The sequence below is a fragment of the Anabas testudineus genome, chromosome 22, assembly GCF_900324465.2.
Source record: "Anabas testudineus chromosome 22, fAnaTes1.2, whole genome shotgun sequence".
NCBI classification, from domain to species: domain Eukaryota; kingdom Metazoa; phylum Chordata; class Actinopteri; order Anabantiformes; family Anabantidae; genus Anabas; species Anabas testudineus.
In genome coordinates, this window is record NC_046630.1 from 601,490 (window position 1) to 620,841 (window position 19,352).

General features: G+C 43.3%; 2 protein-coding genes across 2 annotated transcripts in view; both read left to right on the top strand.

Annotated features, from left to right (window-relative positions):
• Window positions 1–5,705, top strand: part of heatr4 (HEAT repeat containing 4) — a 13,458-nt gene extending 7,753 nt beyond the window's left edge. The window contains exons 6-11 of the mRNA XM_026339156.1: window positions 70–188; window positions 646–829; window positions 1,326–1,395; window positions 1,807–1,996; window positions 2,462–2,540; window positions 5,228–5,705. Of these exons, the coding sequence (XP_026194941.1) occupies window positions 70–188; window positions 646–829; window positions 1,326–1,395; window positions 1,807–1,996; window positions 2,462–2,540; window positions 5,228–5,392 (807 nt within the window). The 3' untranslated portion in view covers window positions 5,393–5,705. The remainder of the gene's footprint in view (window positions 1–69; window positions 189–645; window positions 830–1,325; window positions 1,396–1,806; window positions 1,997–2,461; window positions 2,541–5,227) is intronic.
• Window positions 5,706–10,403: 4,698 nt separating this feature from the next.
• On the top strand, window positions 10,404–17,823 carry LOC113147839 (4F2 cell-surface antigen heavy chain-like). The gene is made up of 8 exons (XM_026339100.1): window positions 10,404–10,812; window positions 12,555–12,745; window positions 13,491–13,664; window positions 14,114–14,211; window positions 14,532–14,674; window positions 15,985–16,300; window positions 16,467–16,526; window positions 16,968–17,823. The coding sequence occupies exons 1-8, from the start codon at window positions 10,496–10,498 to the stop codon at window positions 17,313–17,315; spliced, it is 1,647 nt and encodes a 548-aa protein (XP_026194885.1). The 5' UTR covers window positions 10,404–10,495; the 3' UTR covers window positions 17,316–17,823.
• Window positions 17,824–19,352: the final 1,529 nt, after the last annotated feature.

Genomic DNA, 19,352 nt, shown 5'->3' on the forward strand with positions numbered 1-19,352 from the left:
AGAAACCTGCTGCTATGACTCAGGTCAACAGAGTAAAGAAATGAGTTGTGTGCATGTGTTTTGTTACAGGATGTTGTTCACAAGCTGATACACCTGATGTGGAACGACCAGAGTGATGAGGTGCGGTTCGCTGCTGCGGAGGCACTGATAAAGATGGGAAAGGCTCAGGACGTTCAGAATCAGTTAAGGTGATGCATTCAACCAGACAGTGAGGTGAGGTGAGGTGAGGTGAGGTGAGGTGAGGTGAGGTGAGGTACACACAGTCTGCAGGAAGTCCTGTGAGTGCTGGAAGATGTAGGAACAGTTTCTCCAAGCAGGTGCATGGATCTGCAGCCAGTGAGTCTCTGCTTGTAATGTGTCTGTTCTCTTCATTTTTGACTGTCCAACCTCCAGTAGGGGTCTGTAGGCAAGACACTCACCCGTGATGATGACTAAATGTGAGAAACAGTGTTTGTGCCTGCACGTCGTCCAGTCCGGTCCCTCTGTATTCTTTCAGTTGCTGTCACACGTCCTCTTTCCTTTGCCACATTCATTTGCCGTGAAATGCTGCAGGGCTGTGGTCTGTCTGTAAAGATAAACTGTAGTATTAGTACAAGTACAATAGATTTGAAACATGAAGTATTGAAGAGATGTTGTTGGTTGTAGCTGGAAGCTGGAGGGGGAGTTGGGGCTGCAGGGTAAGATGCGCGCTCTGGATCTGATCAGCAGCCTGAAGTTAATGACGGTGAAGCTGCTGGAGTCGTTTGGATCCTGCTTCATAGATGAGTTCACATCTGTCAGGAAACAGGCCTGTGTGACGGCCGCTTCTCTGCAGCTGACGGACGACATGGTGAGAAAAAGGAGCAGTTTGATAAAACGGGAACCATCGTGAAGGTTTGTTATCTCTGTTTAGCAACATTAGAATTCATGAGCTAAACGGTGAAGGAGCAAAAACAAGTGCTTTTCTGCTAAATGGACTTGATGAAGATGTTTGATGTGTCGTCAGGCTCTGAATGATCTCTGTTTAACAGCTGCTGACCTGAACAATCTGAACAACAGGGACGTTCCAACCAGAACATTATGTACCAAAAGAAGGAAATTTAAGATCTCAGCAACTTAACTAGAAACTAAAAGTCTCTTTTCTTTGAATGAAATCTGAGTCTTGGATCCCTCAGTTTTCACTCTAGCCGGTCCACATTTATCTTGGGGGATGTAATAATATAACTTCATGTATATTTTGGAAATGAACGGACCTGTTGGATCACAGGAAAATGATGATGAACTCTGATTAGATGAACTAACGAATCACAAATCAGCTGCCTACTTGTTAACGTGTTTGAATCCAGGTTGCGAGTCGTGTGCTGGAGCTGATGGAAACTGACGTGGCACAGGAGGTCCGACTGTCTGCTCTCACAGGTACAAGTTCTGTTCTCGCTCCTGAGAAAAAGAGAAAAACCAGGCGCTGCTTGGAAAAACTACAATTTTAAACAATAACTCTCTTTATTATTTGGATTTGTTTGTTTTTCTTGATGCACATGTTTCTGAAGCGACAAACCAAGTGGGTTCTGTGGGTTCTGTGAGCCTGAGCTCCAACAACAGACACCAGAAAACAGAAAAACTAAAATGAAACCACTCAGCGTATGTAGTGCTAAACCATGGTCAGAGCCACGTCGCGGACATCGCTCTGATCACAGACTGAGCAGTGAAGGCTCGAGTCTGTAAACTGGCTCCTCACAGCCTGGTTACTGAACATCAGGTCCAGATTCACTGTTGAGCTTCAAAACGACTCAATACCAGATAAACCGCTAACTGTCTGTGTTGTTGCAGCTGTGGCTGCGTTGGGATTGTCGTCAGCAGATGTGCAGGAGACACTGCTGCGCTGCGTGGAGATGGAGGAGGACGCAGACCTGCGTCTTGCTGTGTGTCAGCTGCTCCGGGACGTTGGTGTGCCGAAGACCAGACTGCAGGACTTCCTGCTGCAGCGTGTCGATGCTGAGTCCAGCTCGCTGGTCCGCAGGTACCTGATCTACGGTGAAAGTGAATCGATGCTTTTAGAAATAAAACTAAATCAAATAAACATTTACTGTGACTCATATTAGTTTTTTTAGTTGGACCCAAAGAACAACTGTGGCAGAACCACCTGTCTGAGTTTTTCAAAAATAAACCTGCTCCTGAGTTTAAAACCTTATTTCATACACTTTAGTCATTCCAATATGTCTGGTTGGTTAATAGACCAGAACACATATTCACCATGTAGCTGCATAATTAATGCTGCATTCATTTAGTCATGTAAAGCTGCTTATATTGGATCAAATCTAGTTGTGAACGTCAGTTTCTCATCCAAAGGTCCATTGTGACGTACATTTGCTTCACCTGTGTGAACAAACTCGTCACTGCTCTGCTGCTGGGTCACTTATTTTATTTTTATTTGTGCTACCCGCATGTTGAAATAATAGAGAACGATATTTTTGTGTTTCTGTAGGATGATGAAGGAAATTCTGCATCAGTGTGACTTCAGTCTGAACAAGAAACACTGCAGCAGCCACAGCAGCAGCCTGCAGGTCCAGTGTCCTTTTTATTTGTTATGCACATGTAGAACAGACTAAAAACTGACCTCAGTATTGTTCCTACTGCTGAGGCCAAAGTTTGTAGGGTACCTCCCTGCCCTTGGTGTTTCAAAAGATTTCACTTTATGTAAGTTGAAACTGGTTTGTGTGTGGAGATGGCTGCTTTTAGGTGAATGACCAAAGCATTTGAAGAATCATTAATCAGATCACAGAAATGAGCATGTTCAATTCTTCTTAGTAGATCACCAGTAAAATACCAACCAAACCCAATCTAATACTCAGAGTTAAATCAGAAACTCTGTGATATTACTTAACCAGTGTCTGTAATGCATTTAATGAAGATTTTTCAATGTGTAAACATTGACATTGAAAATTGGAGTTTGAATTTACATCATTTCTAGTTGTTTAAATTCTCAGCTGTAGTCATTTATGTCGATCTCTTACACTTCTGTTTCTTGGAGCAGTGCTGAAGTTAAAGTCTGGAACCACTTGAAACTGGGTGGGTGGGGGGGACTGAACCAATCGGTAAAATAAGATTGTCCCCTATTTTAAATATATTACCCGACAGTCAGGGCTGATGATAAATTGGTCATGAAAAATGTGATCTGATCCTCACCAACGTCACAAACACTCATGATCTTTAATGTCTTTATTGAGCAGAACCAGTTAACTAGAAGCCTGTTCCCCATTGAGCTGAAGGCATCTGAATGGGTCTGAATGACGCTGCTCTCAAGGTCAGAGCATGAAAAGTCTGAACTGCATGTAGTCACATCACAGATAGGGGTCGGGGTTATTTTCATATACTGAAACTAAAACACAAAAACTGTTTTGACGTTTTTTTTATAAACTAGAATAAAATGATTTAACAGAAGAAAAGGAAAATCTAAAACGTTTGGTTAAGACTTGAGCTTCATGTTTTAAGTCCCATTAGAGAGAACACATGTTGTTAGTAGGTGTCCAGCAGCATCAGACCTTAAGGTCAGAGGTTGGTTGAAAAAACTCCAGTCAGTACAAAAAAAAGTAAAACATTCTCATTAAATAATTCATTGACACCATCGTGTCAGCTCGATGACATTAGCAGACTGATTCTGCATTGGGTCTGAGTTCCCAACTCTGCAAACTGCACATATCAATAAAAATAGAAAGAGCTGCTCAGAGCATCAGTCTGTTAACATCTCAGTTAAACGGGGTTGATATTAGAAACCCGTCATGTTGTTGTTGTCACTTCGTGGCCTTTTTTCTGTGATGAAAAGGGGTTAATGAAGTTTAGTGTTGAAGTGAATAATCTTCATGGTCAGTACATCATTTTTCACAGTACATTAAAATTACTAAAACTACAGCAGAAACTAAAATAAGCTTATGTGTCTAACAAATACAGTCAGTCGTGGGGTTGTGGGACTGAAAACATGAGGAACATTAAAGCTGAATCACACATATCCCCTGTCTTTGTCAGGATTCAGGCCTCATACCTGCCTGTTTGGACGTTTTTGTCTCCCCCTTCTGTTTGTTTTCTCCATTCCTGCACCTCCACCTCCACTCAACCCATGGACCCCTGATTGACTGATTAATTTCACCTGTGTTCCCCTTTTGTTTTATAAGCTTCCCTCAGTCCTTTCTTCTCTGTTGGTTCGTCACGTTGTATAGTGTCCTCAGCAACTCTGGTTCGTCCGTCAGGTTCCTCGTTTGTTTGTTGGACTGTTTCCCCACATGTGAGTTTTGTTCGCCTGCGACTGCAGTGATTTTCTGTTGTCACTTTGTATTTTTGGTTTTGGCGTTTGCTCCTGTGTTGCCGTGCCCTCGACAGTAGTTTTCTTTTGTTACTTTGTATTTTTTAGTCTGTCGGTTTTGTTTTGTGTAGTCCTGTGTTAAGTTAGTCAGTTATTTGTGTGTTTAGTCATTTTATATTTTACCTGCATTCCTGCATTGTTTTAGGTTGATACTTGGTCTGTCTGTTCCTGGTTTTTGTTAGTTCTTATCCACCGTGGTTTTGGGTCTTTTGTGTTGATACTTTGTTAGTGTTTGTTTGGTTTCCCCGTGTCCCTTCCTTTTGTTGTTAATAAATAGTTCCTTTTGTACTTACCTGTTTACTCCGTGTCAGTCCGTTCCCTCACAGTCTTAGAATTTGAATGAAGCACTTTAGCTGGTATTGATGGTCGTTAGTGAAGATTCTCAGTCCAGGTGAACTAACCTGGAAGTTGGGTCCTGGTTACTAAACTTCCTTCTTGTGAGGTTGAAACGTTTTATTACTCATCAAGCAGCTTCTTGAGTCTGAAGATAGTCTCCTATTTATCATGCTGCCCTTTTCTCATCCCAGAAAGATCAGGCTCAGTTCACACCTGCACCAGGTCGACCACACCTAACGACCCACATCAGGGGATAAGAGGGGCTGTTGGAGGTGTGGCTGTTACATCATTCACGTCCTCCCCTTCCATTGTTCCAGCTAACGAGTCTATTCAGTCCAGGGGTGGAGTGAAACCAACCTGGAGGATAAATTAGTGTCTCTAACCAACTATCTTCGGACAGTCCAGTTGCCATGACTCAACTGTACTTTGTTTTGTTGTACTGTTACTTTTACCTTATTAACGTATTTGTGTGATACGTGATCACAGTGTCGTACAGAGCAGTGTGCTCAAAGGTTCTGGTCGGTTAACTGGAGAGTAATGTGCGCGCTGTGTTTGCAGGTGAAGCATCACCGTGAGTGGAGAATCATCACAGAGAAAGTGTTTCTGCTGGAGAAGCTGCAGGAAGAACGACATCAGCGACGCCACCTCCAGCCCAGCACCCTGGCCCGGCTGCTGAGTCGGCACTGCAGTACTGATTCTGATGAAGTGACAGATGAACACTGAGCACTGATGACGCATTCATGTGCTTCCTTCAGATTAAAGTCTCTTAAACTGGAATACAAGAGAATAAGAAGGTTGGTCAGTATTTAAGAAGGTCGTCTTCAGACTGGAGGAAGAAGCATTTAATTGGACCACATAAAAAATACATTTAGTCATTTAGCAGAAAACAAAAAGAGGAAATTGAAGCAAAGTGCTATAGGAAGAAAGATTCTTTTTCATGAGATGGATGTGAGAGATTGGACAGGTCAGATTTTTTTTTTTAAAGATTTAAGTGCATAGGAAGTTGCAGAAGAGTGTACAGCATATGTACGTTGTTATTATTATAATAATTAGGGGTTGTTCAGTGCCACTTTTTGGTGTTCGATCCCACAACCTTGGGTATCTGCTGATGCTAATAATGACCAATAGGCTGTAATTTCTCAGATCCTGGTCTAAAACTCTGATTATCATCTCACTGAAGCCGGGTTTGCACAGGCTGTCACGTGCTCTAACAGGATTCACGAAGAGAAGTCATTTACTGATGATGCTAAGCTAAAGGCAAATCCAGCCATTATGGAAGAACTCATATTACTGTTTGACGTGAGCTGGAACCAACGTGACCCAGTTTCTGTTTTTACCGTGGAGCCACGATGGTTAGTGTGACATAGAACAGGACAGGAGCACTTATTTTGATTTTAGTTATTTATTTATTTTCCCCACTTGGGGTCAAGGGTGAACGGATTAGATTTTGGTGGTTAAAGGTCACTGTGACCTCCTGTGTGTCCCAAGCACGTCAATGCTATATCTCAGAAACACCTGGAAGGAATTTTAGTACGTCTGGGACAAACTTCTTCTTGTGTTTACTCAACGTAAACAAGAAAAATGATGGACCAGGAAGTCCATTTAACTGTGGATGTGACACTCTTAACGAAGTGATCCACTGATCAGTCAATCATCAACGGAGTTCACAAATGAAGAATTCTGTCAATTTAAATTCATTTGACTGCAAAAAAGTCTCTACAGTTATTGGTAGTGTGGATAAGACTAATACACAGGTCGTAGAATATTCCTAAAACTTTTCACCAGGTACCAGGTTCTCGTTCTTACATTTGTGCTAAATATAATCAGCATAAAACGATTCACCATCAGATCAGTGGACATGCAACCGTGGTGCCAGTAAAACCGTCACAGCCTTGGTCGGTCATCGCTGGGACATATTCAATGGGAAACTGTAGTTTACTGAACCACAGCAGCGAAGTTATCCCGGATAATTAAATTCAGCTTTTCTTATCTGTAATTTATTACGTTAAATAAAAATTTGTTCATTTATTTTAAATCATTTCAGATTGTTCCGTATAAAATAAAGTTTGTCTCATTTAATCAAACAACGACTATCTGTTCAAACATGCTGTTATTAATGAATGACTTATTTTTGCCTACATTTCATCAAAGTAGTTCCTGGTCTCTGTGGTTTCAATAAAACACAATAAAACATAACATTAACAATTACAACAAGGGTTTTTAAATAATGAACAAACCAAATGTCAACATCAGGAAATTTGTCAAATCATTTTCCACATATGAAAAGTACAAAAGAAGAAAAATTAAATAAAAGCCGTTCGAACTAAAACTAGACAAAACAAACCTTTGGAGTCACTGAGACCTGCACTGGTAAAATCTGCACTGGGAGGTCGTCTCTAGTGTTAAAGAATGGAAACATCCTCTCAGTGAACGTGTGTGTGAAGGTGTAAATGTGTGTGTTAGTATCAGGATCTGAGAAGGACACTTGTCCTCCTGTCCAGTCCAGATCCACTCTGATCCTCTGGATCTTCTTCTGTACTGGGAGAGAAGTGGAGGAAAGTTGTTGGTGACCATGCTGAGTATTTACCATCATGGAACAACATTCCACATAGTCCAGACAGAATATCTCCCCTCCTCTGCACAGACTCTGCTAACACACCCACTGTCCAGACTGAACTGTCTCCAACCTTGACGTCCCAGCTGTGAGTCCCTGAGTTAAACCCCTCAGAGCCCAGGAGGGACCAGTATTTATCAAGCCTCTCTGGGTTTTCAGGAAGCTGCTGTTTCTCTCCTCGTCTCACACTGGTCAGATCTTCAGACAGGATCAGTTCTGGATGAGCCGTGTTTGGATCCAGAACCACAGGAGTGTAGGAGACCACGTCCTTCATCTTGGTCCAGATGTTGAAGCTCAGGTTTCCCAGGTGTTTGACCTGGTCTATCAGAGCTCCTGAGGGCAGCTGTGGATCCTCCAGCAGGGGCGCTGCTGGACTCTTTCCACTGCAGCCTTGTAGTTGTTGAGGAAATGCGACGTCTCCAGCTTTCAGCTCCTCAGAGCCAAAGAGGACAAAGCCGGGGGCTTAGTGAGGATCATGTTTTTTGATTTCTCCAGTGCATCAACACCATCCGTCCTGAACTGCTGGGAGAGAAATTAAAAAACATGCAGGTCAACACTCCCCTGAGTTCCTGGATCATGGACTACCTCACCACCGCCCCACAGGTAGGTCCGCTGCAGAACTGTGTTCTGACACTGTGGTCAGTAGCACACGTGCTCCACAGGGGACAGTTCTGTCGTCCATTCTCTTCACCTGTACAACCTCAGACTTTCAGGTACACTCAGAGTCCTGTCATCTTCAGAAGTTCTCTGATGAACTCTGCAGTTGAAGGATGTATTAAGGGTGGAGATGTCACAGAGTACCGTGGAGTGGTGGACAGTTTTGTTGGTGTGGACTCAACCATCTTCAAACTGAACATCAATAAAACAAAGGAGCTGGTGATGGACTTCAGGAAATCTGGGAGTCCTGTCATCCCTCTCTCTATACAGGGGAGGAGGTGGAGGTCGTGTCCAAGTACAAATACCTTGAGTGTACTTGGATAACAAACTGGACTGGAATAAGAACTCATCAGCATTGTACAGAAAGGCTCAGAGCCGGATGTACTTCTGAGGAGACTCAGGTCCTTCAACGTCTGCATGCACCATGCTGCGGATGTTTTATGAGTCTGTGGTTCCAGTGTCATCTTCTATGCTGTGGCCTGCTGGGGCAGCAACATGAAGGTGGCAGACACTTACAGACTGAACAAACTGATTAGGAGGGCTGGCTCTGTTCTGGGGGTGGAGCTGGACCCTCTACATGTTGTGGCTGAAAGGAGGATGCTGTCCAAACTCCTCTCAATCTTGGACAACCCCTCCCACCCACTGCACAGTGTGTTGGTTGGACAGAGGATTACGTTCAGCCAAAGATTTATTAACATTAAGTCCACAAAGAACCACAGGAGATCCTTTCTACCTGTGGCAATCAATCTGTACAATTCCTCCCCCCTCTGTAAGGGGTGGGGGAACTGGCAATTTCTGTCATATATCTGTTGTCATTTCTCTCTGGACTATAATTATTGAATCTTTACTTACTTATTCTGTATATATATTGAGTTTTCTGTACTGATGTTATTCTGTGCTTGTGTTGATGTGGATCTGTTCTTTAATCTTGAATCTTGGTGTTTTGCATTTGAGTCTTTAAGATCTTGTCCTTTAAGGAGAACTATGTACCCTAAAGAGGCTCACAGACAAACATTTTCAGCCACACTTAGACATAAATATTATGGGCAAAACATTAGAAACACCTCGTATTACAAAGCGCTCCAGTCCAACTCCAACACCAACTACAACCTCAATAATAAACATTTAGTTGAATGATCAAGTTGTTCAGGTGTATCTACAGTAATGAAGGGGTCGGTGAATTTAACATGTCCACACTGAACTGTTTTCCTTTTATTAGTGCAGACAGCTTTTAGGTGCAGCCTAAGGCTCCAATTAGCTGTTTTTAATTACATTTTTTTTTTTTTTTTTGCTGTAACAGGTTTAGTAAACTCCCGTCCACAGTGACAGGTCCATTAATGGGTCCATTCATGTCACGAGATGATAATGGTCTATGCACTTCAGGTTCCTGGTAAAGCCCACAACTTCTGCAGTTTGGGAGTTACTCTGACCCCGTCGTCTAAGTTGGCTGTTGTCGCTCAGACTTTGACACCGTCTATTTCATGCTCCACATAAACACATCAAGACTGAGAGTTGACTCGCTTCCTTCTGACAGCTTCCACTGAAACATGATTAGTATTTGTTAGAGTTGGTCCCCAGGACGGTTGGTAAGTCGCTCACGTTGTTTCAGGGTTTACAGATGCTTCCTGTGTCAGGAAGCTGTTTTCAGAAGCTGGGGTCAGTGTTCAGTGCTGGTCAGCAGTCTGCTCAGCTGCTGACTCAGGCTCACAGAGTCTGGAGTTCATCTGCAGCACGGACACAAAATCCAGCATTTCCACTGTTATTTCACTTTGTTCTGCTCATGTCATCACTTGATGATTCTTTCTTTTATGTTATTATTACAGATGATGCTTCTAAAGCCTCCACCACAATAAAACTGGACCAATCCGGTTTAGTGCTGCCTTCAGGTGCACTCTGTAATGTCTGATGTGGGTATTAGCACACAGTAGACTATAAGCTGTATTATTAGACAGTCTACAGTCTACAGCAAGAGTAAAGTAAAAACAAAACGATATTGAACAATTATAGTTGGTTATGTTTGATTAATGTATATGTTCAACATAGAAATATGTATTTGAGGGAGGTGCTGCGTTATAAATGTTGTTTGTCTTGTCAGGAGGTTGTATGAGCTCCATAATTTGGCAGAAAAGTTCTTTAATTTGTTTTATCTTATTCTATGTTTTTATAACAGCTGAAATAAGTGAATCCTAAAATTTAGTAGATTGAAAATGACACGTTCAAAGGTTTGTAGGTTTTCTTTACACACATTTATTTTGCAGTTTGTTTAAAATAACTATTTTATTGTGTTTCATACAGCCACACATTTAACGTGTCTTTGTGTTTCGTGTGGTTTGATGTAATTTTACATTTAAAAGCAGCAGTGATGTAAATACGGACCTCTTTAGAGAAAACACAGTAAATATCTTGGGTGATTCCTATATTTCCGACAGCTTTGAACGCAGCATACCCACCCACAGACCTCACGGACCCATCTGACGGTCCGGACCCACCCTGGCCCATCCTGACCCATCCCGAGCCGCTCAGAGACGGTTCATTTGATCCTTGTCGGTGTCGGTATGAACACGGAGGAGACAAACGTGGAGCTGCAGGACGCTCAGACTAAGGATGCGGCGGATCCGGCTCAGGTCGCTGCGGATGCTGATGCGACGGAGGCCGATGTGAGCGAGGCGGATCTGGACCAGGAGGAGCAGGAGAAGCAGCCGATGACCGGAGGAGGAGACCGGACAGAGGACGCTCTGTCCGCCGGCAGAGAGGCGGTGGTGGGGGGGGAGAAAAACGGCTCCGTGAAGGTGAAGATCCCCGAGGAGGCGGAGGACGTGAAATTCACCGGGCTCAACAAGGAGGAGCTGCTGAGGGTGGCCGGGACCCCGGGGTGAGAGGACCACACAGGCCCAGTACAGTAAATCACAGAGACCAGGTCCAGGTGGGCAGACCCGACACCGGGATCGGCTGGTTCTGCAGGGTGTGGCTCTCTGATCCGGTTTATCTCAGGCCGGATCCCTTTCGAAATGAATCTACTCTAGGTGACCTCTTCATGAGGTTCACCTGTACTGTTTAGTTCTAATTCTATTTTGCTTTCTTACTGAGGTCACAGTGGTATTGGAGGTGGTTCTAATGTTTTGGCTCCCTCATTCATTTTGAATAGGTAGAAAAAATCCGATTCAATAGATGTAAAAGGCTTCAGAGACGTTGGTGACCTTAAAACGGTGAGGGGGGAGGAAACGGCACAGAGAGGAGTACGACAAAAAAGACAACGGAGACCACAGAGAAAAGGGGGGGCGGAAGAAAGGCCGAAAGGCATAACAAGCCGAAGGGCAACAAGCCGAAGTGCAAACAAGCCGGAAGGGCAACAGGAAGGGCAAAAGCCGAACGGCAACAGCCGAAGGGCAACAAGCCGAAGGGCAACAGCCGAAGGGCAAGAAGCCGAACGCAACAAGCCGAAGGCAAGCCGAAGGGCAACAAGCCGAAGGCAACAATCCGAAGGGCAAGAAGCCGAACGGCAACAAGCCGAAGGGCAAAAGCCGAAGGGCAACAAGCCGAACGGCAACAAGCCGAAGGGCAAGAAGCCGAACGGCACAAGCCGAAGGGCAAGAAGCCGAAGGGCAAGAGCCGAACGGCAACAAGCCGAAGGGCAACAAGCCGAACGGCAAGAAGCCGAACGGCAACAAGCCGAAGGGCAAGAAGCCGAAGGGCAATAATCCTAACTTCAACAATCCGAATCAACAATCCTAACTTCAACAATCCTAACTTCAACAATCCTAATTTCAACAATCCTAATTTCAACAATCCTAATTTCAATAATCCTAACTTCAACAATCCTAATTTCAATAATCCTAATTTCAATAATCCTAACTTCAACAATCCTAATTTCAACAATCCTAATTTCAATAATCCTAACTTCAAATCCTAATTTTAAACTAATCTAATTTCAATATCTAATTTCAATAATCCTAATTTCAACAATCCTAATTTCAACAATCCTAATTTCAACAATCCTAATTTCAATAATCCTAATTCATATTTTTTCAATAATCCTAATTTCAACAATCCTAATTTCAACAATCCTAATTTCAACAATCCTAACTTCAACAATCCTAATTTCAATAATCCTAATTTCAACAATCCTAACTTCAATAATCCTAATTTCAATAATCCTAATTTCAATAATCCTAATTTCAATAATCCTAATTTCAATAATCCTAACTTCAACAATCCTAACTTCAACAATCCTAATTTATGTTGAAGTGTAGTTTCATGAATACAGATTCCAACTTCAGTTTGAATCATTAACGAAAAGCAACAAGTGAGATGCTGAATAAAAAAATACAAACGGACGCTGGTTTAGTGTCTCTGTCAGTGTGGGGGTCGTGTTCCTGCAGTACTTAGGAGGTGGGGTCTTTTACAAACAGTCCATGAGCAGGTTCACCAGAGGCCAAAAACTCCACAGGCTGAACCTTCAGGACACAGTAAGCAGCTACTGTCTGCAGTAATACTGCAGTACTAGTATTTATACTGCAGTATTAATAAACATACATAAAGCAAATTAGAATAATGCTGTTGTGTTGTAGCTTCGAGTTTGATTTGTGATGTGGATTCTGATCTCTGTGTTCTCAGCTGGGTCAGGACCCGCTGGGCGCTGCTGGTGGTGTTCTGGCTCGGCTGGTTGGGGATGTTGGTCGGAGCCGTCCTCATCATCCTGCAGGCTCCTCGCTGCAGAGACCTTCCCCCCACCAACTGGTGGAACGACGGCCCGCTGTACCAGATCGGAAACATCCATGCCTTCACGGACGCCCAGAACCTGAAGGGTGAGAACAAGACAAAGACCATGTCTATCAGAACAGTTCATATATGACGCTAAAACCTGAACTTGTCCTTCAGCAGCAGTCAGACAGCTTCCTGGTTTTAGGATCTGCTGCAGTGACACCTGGAACCGTTTCTAAAGAGGTGGAACTGGATTTTGTGTGAACGCAGTCTGGTTTTGGACTATGTGAATATGTGAAAACCAAGTCTCCCTCCTCACGTTTGTGTGGACAGAAAAGTTCTGAGGTGGATTCGCGTCATGACCTGACAAAAGCTGCTTTTAATAGAAATTTTAAATATCACATCCTGTTTCTTTTTGTTTTGACTCGACTACAACAACAGAATCTGTTAAAGATATTTACAACATACAACAACACACATCTTTCCATTAGGCCCGAAGTGTCTGTACATGTCCACAGTGTTTTAGGACAGAACCACAGGAGAACCAGCAGACTGGATTCACAAGAAGAGAAAAGTCTAAAGTGTTTTGGTTCCATTTGTCTGAGCAACTGAAACTGCAGCAGATACAGTGAACATCAGAGAGTGCTGGACATTCATCTTTATCAGTGTAACGACGTGAACAAATGTTAGAGAGTGAACTACAACAATAATCCTGCTCTGAATAAAGAGACGTTTTCCTCGAACGTCCTTGATTCTTGTTATTATGCAACACTGTGACACCTCAGTTTGTTTCCAAAACTCCACCGCGCTCCTCACTGACCCATGTTTCTACGCTTTCGTGTCCTGCAGGTCTGCAGCAGAAGATGGAGAGCCTGTCTCAGCTGAAGGTCAAAGGCCTCGTGGTCGGACCGATCCACGTCGCTCCTCCTGACGAAGCCATGAGACTGAGGTTCGAGGAGATTTCCCCCGAGGCCGGAAACCTGGAGCAGTTTAAAGGTCTGATCCAGGCCGCTCACAGGAAGGGTGAGGACGCATGTTCTTCGTGGGTCAACACCTCGGATAGTTACAGGACTTTTAATGGAAACCAAACATTTAGAAGTTTACAAATTGAAAATGGACCTGAAATGAACAGAGATCTGGAAAAGTCTAAGGCATTTTCAGATGAAGGCCATTTCAATTTGAAGTTACAGCCTCGGTTTAATTTAAAAACAAAACTGCAGGATGTCATCTGAAAAGCTGATTTATTTCTGTTAAGAGCTTTACGTGGTTCTGGAGTTGATGAGTGTCAACGTGAGGGTCCATAGACTGGTTTTGGTCTTTGTGGACTAAAAATTCTGCTTCTCAGTTTGTAGGATGTGTTTTCTCTGAGGTTTAATCGATTCTGATTGATTGAAAAGAAAAGTAAGTTATAAATTAAATGAGCAGGTACTAACCTTAATCTACTTTAATCTGTTTACCTCTCACCTGTGCAGGTATTTCTGTGGTTCTGGATCTGACTCCAAACTACCAGGGATCAAATGGACCCTGGTTCTCCAACATCAGTGTGACGAACGTAGCAGAGAGACTGAAGGTGAGCTCGTCCTTCCTCGAGTCATAACTCGGACATTTTAAATGTTCTCAGTGTCTCCGACGTCCACTCTCACGAAATCTTTTGAAATCGTAGAAACAAGATGTTCCTTATACCTGCACAACTCGTCCGAGTCCTCCTGTTTTTACGTTTCCTCTAGTATCACAGAGATCCAGTGATGGTTCTCTGAACATCTGTGGGTTCACAGCAAAGTGGATTTGAATTCAGCTCCTTTTAGTTGGGAAGATTAAGCTGACCTGAGGTCTGTGATGGGCCGAGCTGCAGTGTCCAGTTGCGTCTAACGTCTGTCTCTGTCTCCTCAGTCTGCTCTGGTGTTCTGGCTCAATGAAGGTGTGGACGGTGTCCAGCTGTCGGGGGTGGAGCGCGTGTCCAGCGTGGTGCCGTCTCTGTGGAGCGACATCCGAGCCATCGTCCAGAACGGGACGGACAGTGGTCCCAATGAGAGGTGAGAAAGTCTGTCCAGCTGTAGCTGAGTGTGAGGGACCAAACAGGCAGGCAAGGGGATCACAGGTGGATTTTCAAAAAAAGGGTTTATTTATCTAAAAATGTGAAAAGGAAATTCACACAACATATTTTAAAGTTCTCAGGGCCAATAAAAGAGTCAACAAAAGAAACTAAACTCAGACAACGTTAACTTCAACTGAATAAACCGACTAACAAAAACCAACCGACCTCCAGAAATGAACTCACAGGGAACATATATAATGACTGATCTGACCATTTGACACACAGGGGGCAACTACAAACAACTAGTACTAACAAAACTTCAAAACAGTTCAACATCACCGTCAGTCTTTTCAGTTGTAAATAGTTAAATAATTAATCAAAAATAACTCCATCCAAAAAAAGGACTAATATTGATATAAATTAACATCGTCCACAACAGGCCAAACTAAAGTCCCCCTCACAGGTGGTGGACTACGGTACAGTCCGATGAGCCTGTTCCTGTATAAAACAGGTGTGAGAAGGCGACCAGCAGCAGCAACTAGCTTTGACAACCTCAGCACTGGTAACTAGAAAAATATATATTAACAGAGGCAAGAACTGTTAAACAAACATAAGTAGAGAGGACAGGAGATAAGTAAACGTGGGCTACAAGTAGAAACTAATGTGCTGACAAACTAAATAAATAAAGTACATTAAATGAACTTTGGCCGTTTCCTTTCTTTACCTTCTAAATGTATAAACTTAATATGGTGGTTAAAGTATATATAGATCCAAACCAGTGCATGAGGATGACCCAGAGTTCAGTTGTGAGGAAGCAAGTGCAGCCATCACACTGAGATTCATTTAAAATGACGACGTATAAAAACACAAGAGCTGAAAACATGACAGCGGTACACTAAAGCAACACACAGTGATGACGCTGCAGTTTTAATACCTCAGGTTTTTCCTCCAGAGGAAATCATCATCTCTGACGTCCACGTCTGTAAATCAGCTTAGTAATAAAGAACAGGTTGCTGTTTAGAACTGAGAACCTTTGTTTTAAAATTTCCTTCAGGGTCACAGTATAGTGAATTCAGCTGCTTTAAAGGAGAAGATTTGACTCGAGAAGCGACAGAAAGTGGTGTAAACTGCACTTTCGCTGCATCTCATCTCTCAGGCTGATAGTAAGATAGTGTGTATGTGTATTGTACTGTATATAGTATATAGTGCGGATATGTACCTTTTATTTACTGATTATACACTGTAGGATCACTGTGCTGTTGGACGATGCTAGAAAGTAAATGAATCCACTGTCTGGGTGTTTTCCAGGGTCCTGATCGGAATCACGGAACGCTCCGTGGCGGAAGACGTGTCCTCCCTCCTTACCTCCACTGGTGTCGACCTGCTCATCTCCAGGGTACTCCGCTCAGGAGACATGGGGTCTATGGAGCACGCTCGGGTCGTCCAGCTCCTCTATTCGTCCCATGACCAGACCAAGCTGGCCTGGAGCTTGGGGGGGCGGGCAGAGGGTCACCTGGCATCACTTGTGGGTCCGGCTCTGGTCAAAATGCACCAGCTGCTGCTGCTCACGCTGCCGGGGACGCCGGTCTTCAACTACGGAGACGAGATCGGACTGATGGACGAGGTGAGGACACGTCTGCCCCATTGTCTTGTCAAGTAGCACATTAGTACTTTTACTTAAATAAGAGTACTTGCAGCAATAATATAGGATAAAAGTACAACCAACATCAGTATCTCAGGCTAAATGGACACACCTGATTGATGTTGATGTTGTATCATCTTTGTTACAGAGCACCAAGTTTCCCAAGATGCTCTGGGACTCTGAGGAGGAGCTGAACGGGACTCTGCAGGTAAACAGCAGTGACATACTGCATGTTATACTGCAACCACAGGGTTGTAGCAGTGAAAATGACAAAACACGAAACCTGAATGTAAATGAAGTACACAGTACACATGGCAGTAATACAGACTGCAGTACTTGTAATAAAAGTAACAGCAACACAATTATCATTTTGTGATAGAACCTACAACAGATCAAGTTCCAGCAGTAGCAGTGAGAGTATTAGCAGTTATTGTAGTACTAGTACTACTAACACAAGTGCTTGTACATGGTACTGTTGTACTGCTAGTACTACCAGTAACAGTATTAACAGTAGTAACAGTTGTAATGGTTTAAGTGGTACTGTAATACTACTGGTATGAGCAGTAGCTGTTAGGTAGCTGTAGTTGTACTAACAGTAGAAACTGTGTTGTTGTTAGTACTGTGTACTCACCCTGTCTCCTGTGTACAGGAGGAGAGATCGGAGCGTCTGTCCTGTCGCAGTTTTTTCCGCAGTATGAGCGAGCTGCGGGGTAAAGAGCGCTCCCTGCTGTTCGGAGACTTCGTCCTCCTCTATAACTCCTCCTCGTCGCTGGCGTACCTGCGCGTCTGGGATCAGAGCGAACGCTACCTGGCCGCCTTTAACTGGGCGGAGGAGGCGGTGGTGCTGGAGCTTAGTCATGCGATGCTGCCCCGACAGGCTGCGGTGGTCCTCAGCACCAACAGTAGCATCCTGCCCGCAGACAGCAGAGTGGACCTGACAAACCTGCGGCTCGGCCCTGGCCAGGCCGCGCTCCTCAGGTTTCCCTACACTGGATAGAGGCAACAGCAGAGTTTATATTCGGCTTCATTCATTGTTGTTGTTTGTTATCTGTAGTTATAAAAAGGGGATTAAACCCGGTTCAGACAGGATGAGTATATTAAACTACTTAAAACTGCAGAACCTGCCTGAGAATCTTTGCTTTTAGGTTTTCCTGAGAATTAAAAGAACCCAGTGATGGTTGTCTGTATTTCCCTCGGTTCATTACAAACAGAGCTGATCTCTGATAATTCAGCTTCTGTTTGTTAATATAATTTAATGAAACAGACTAAACACACAGGGAACTACCTGTTGCAGTGTTTTTTCTTTGTTTTCATAAATCAGAGCAGGTGAAGTTGGAATCATGGAACCTCCGGTCTGAATGTGGGTTTATTCCAATATTTAACGGTAGTTGTTTCCCTCATGTCACCGTTGTTAAGTTCAACTGATTAAGGTGAATATAAATCTTACTATGTGATGATAGTGTGTGTGTGTTGTGCACTCTGTGGAAACTAAATAAAAAACTAAGAACAGCCTCTTTCTAGTCTGATCTCTCCTCAGTGACCATGAGCTGCAGATGTTGTTTCCTTCACTTCCTCAAACAGCTGATCTTGTATAGTTAGTGAGCCTACAGCTGATCTTGTATAGTTAGTGAGCCTACAGCTGATCTTGTATAGTTAGTGAGCCTACAGCTGATCTTGTATAGTTAGTGAGCCTACAGCTGATTTCACCAGCTGCTCAGTGTCACCTCAGTAACAGGTGCTCCACTAATGTTTTTATTCCCAGTAATATCAATAAATCTATTATTTATGAATTAATAAGTTAGTAAAGACATCTTTACAGTCTTTGTAACCTGCAGTGAAAGCTGTGAAAAATGCAGCTTTAATCGTCATCGTGCAGTTTTTCTTTCCTTTTTCTCTGATTGTGAGAAACTGACTCATGTTTGATTAAAGGTGCCTCCAGGTGAAGCAGGTGACGTTAACTTAAAACTAGACACTACGTCCATTTTCAAACAGAGACGGACTCTGAACTGAACAAACATCATCTCTAGAGATAGTTTGGACGTTTTCTCGTGTTGCTAATGCTAAAGTTTCCACGCTGTTAAGCTAAGTAGCCAATTAGCTTAGCTTAGCTAGCAGCAGTGCAGAGGAAGTAAACAACATGGCGGCCGTCGAAACAAGTTCTGGGGACGACACGCTAAATTAAGGCAATAAATCTGTTCTTTATCTAACCTTCGTGGTCTCAGTTATGTTTAAATCTCCCATCTATCTTGTTGTAGCTGATATTCATGAGGTTTTGTTTGTGCGGCTGCTAATTTAGCAGCATTTGAATGTTTTCTGTGTTAACTCCAAATGTTTTACCTGCTGAAGAAACACCTGTATGAAGGTGAACACCGTGTGATTGAGGAACAGACTCTCGTTATCCAGGATGTCCAGGGTTAGACTCAGTGAAACCTGATAACTAACAGGTTCAGGTGTAGCGACCTTGTCTAGTTTTACCTGCTTTTCTGGGTTTTTTAACTTTGGTTTGCTTCTGTTCTCCTGCAGGGGGCACGAGATCCTCACGAAACCACACCTGGGATTGTGCTACAGGTAGATACGGAAGTATGTTACAAAGACTTTAAAAATATGATGAGTCTCGTAGTGTTTCAACACAAACCGGGGGAAATGTTAATGTAACAGTGACAATATAATGTCATGACCTAAAACAGCCTGTATGTAATGTAACGTTGTCTCCAGAGTCCATTTTCTCCTCTCCAGTCACTTAAATGTGTAGTGTGGGAAATAAAAGTTCCCACATTTCCTGAAGGCAACCGTCTTAATCTGCAGTTTTAAGAAAGGACGCCCATCCCTGCTAATCCGGCCTCATGTGCCATAAGATGGCCAAAAGAGTCGTGTGACCACAGACATGTCAACACACCGCTGCCTAAACAGAGGCCGCCTGGTCATCTGTCACCTGTCACCTGTGTGTAAGCGGACTGCACGTTTGTTTTTATGTGTCTTCAGGATTTATAGGTGTGAATTCATGCAGCAGTCACAGCTGCAGTCCTCACTGCAG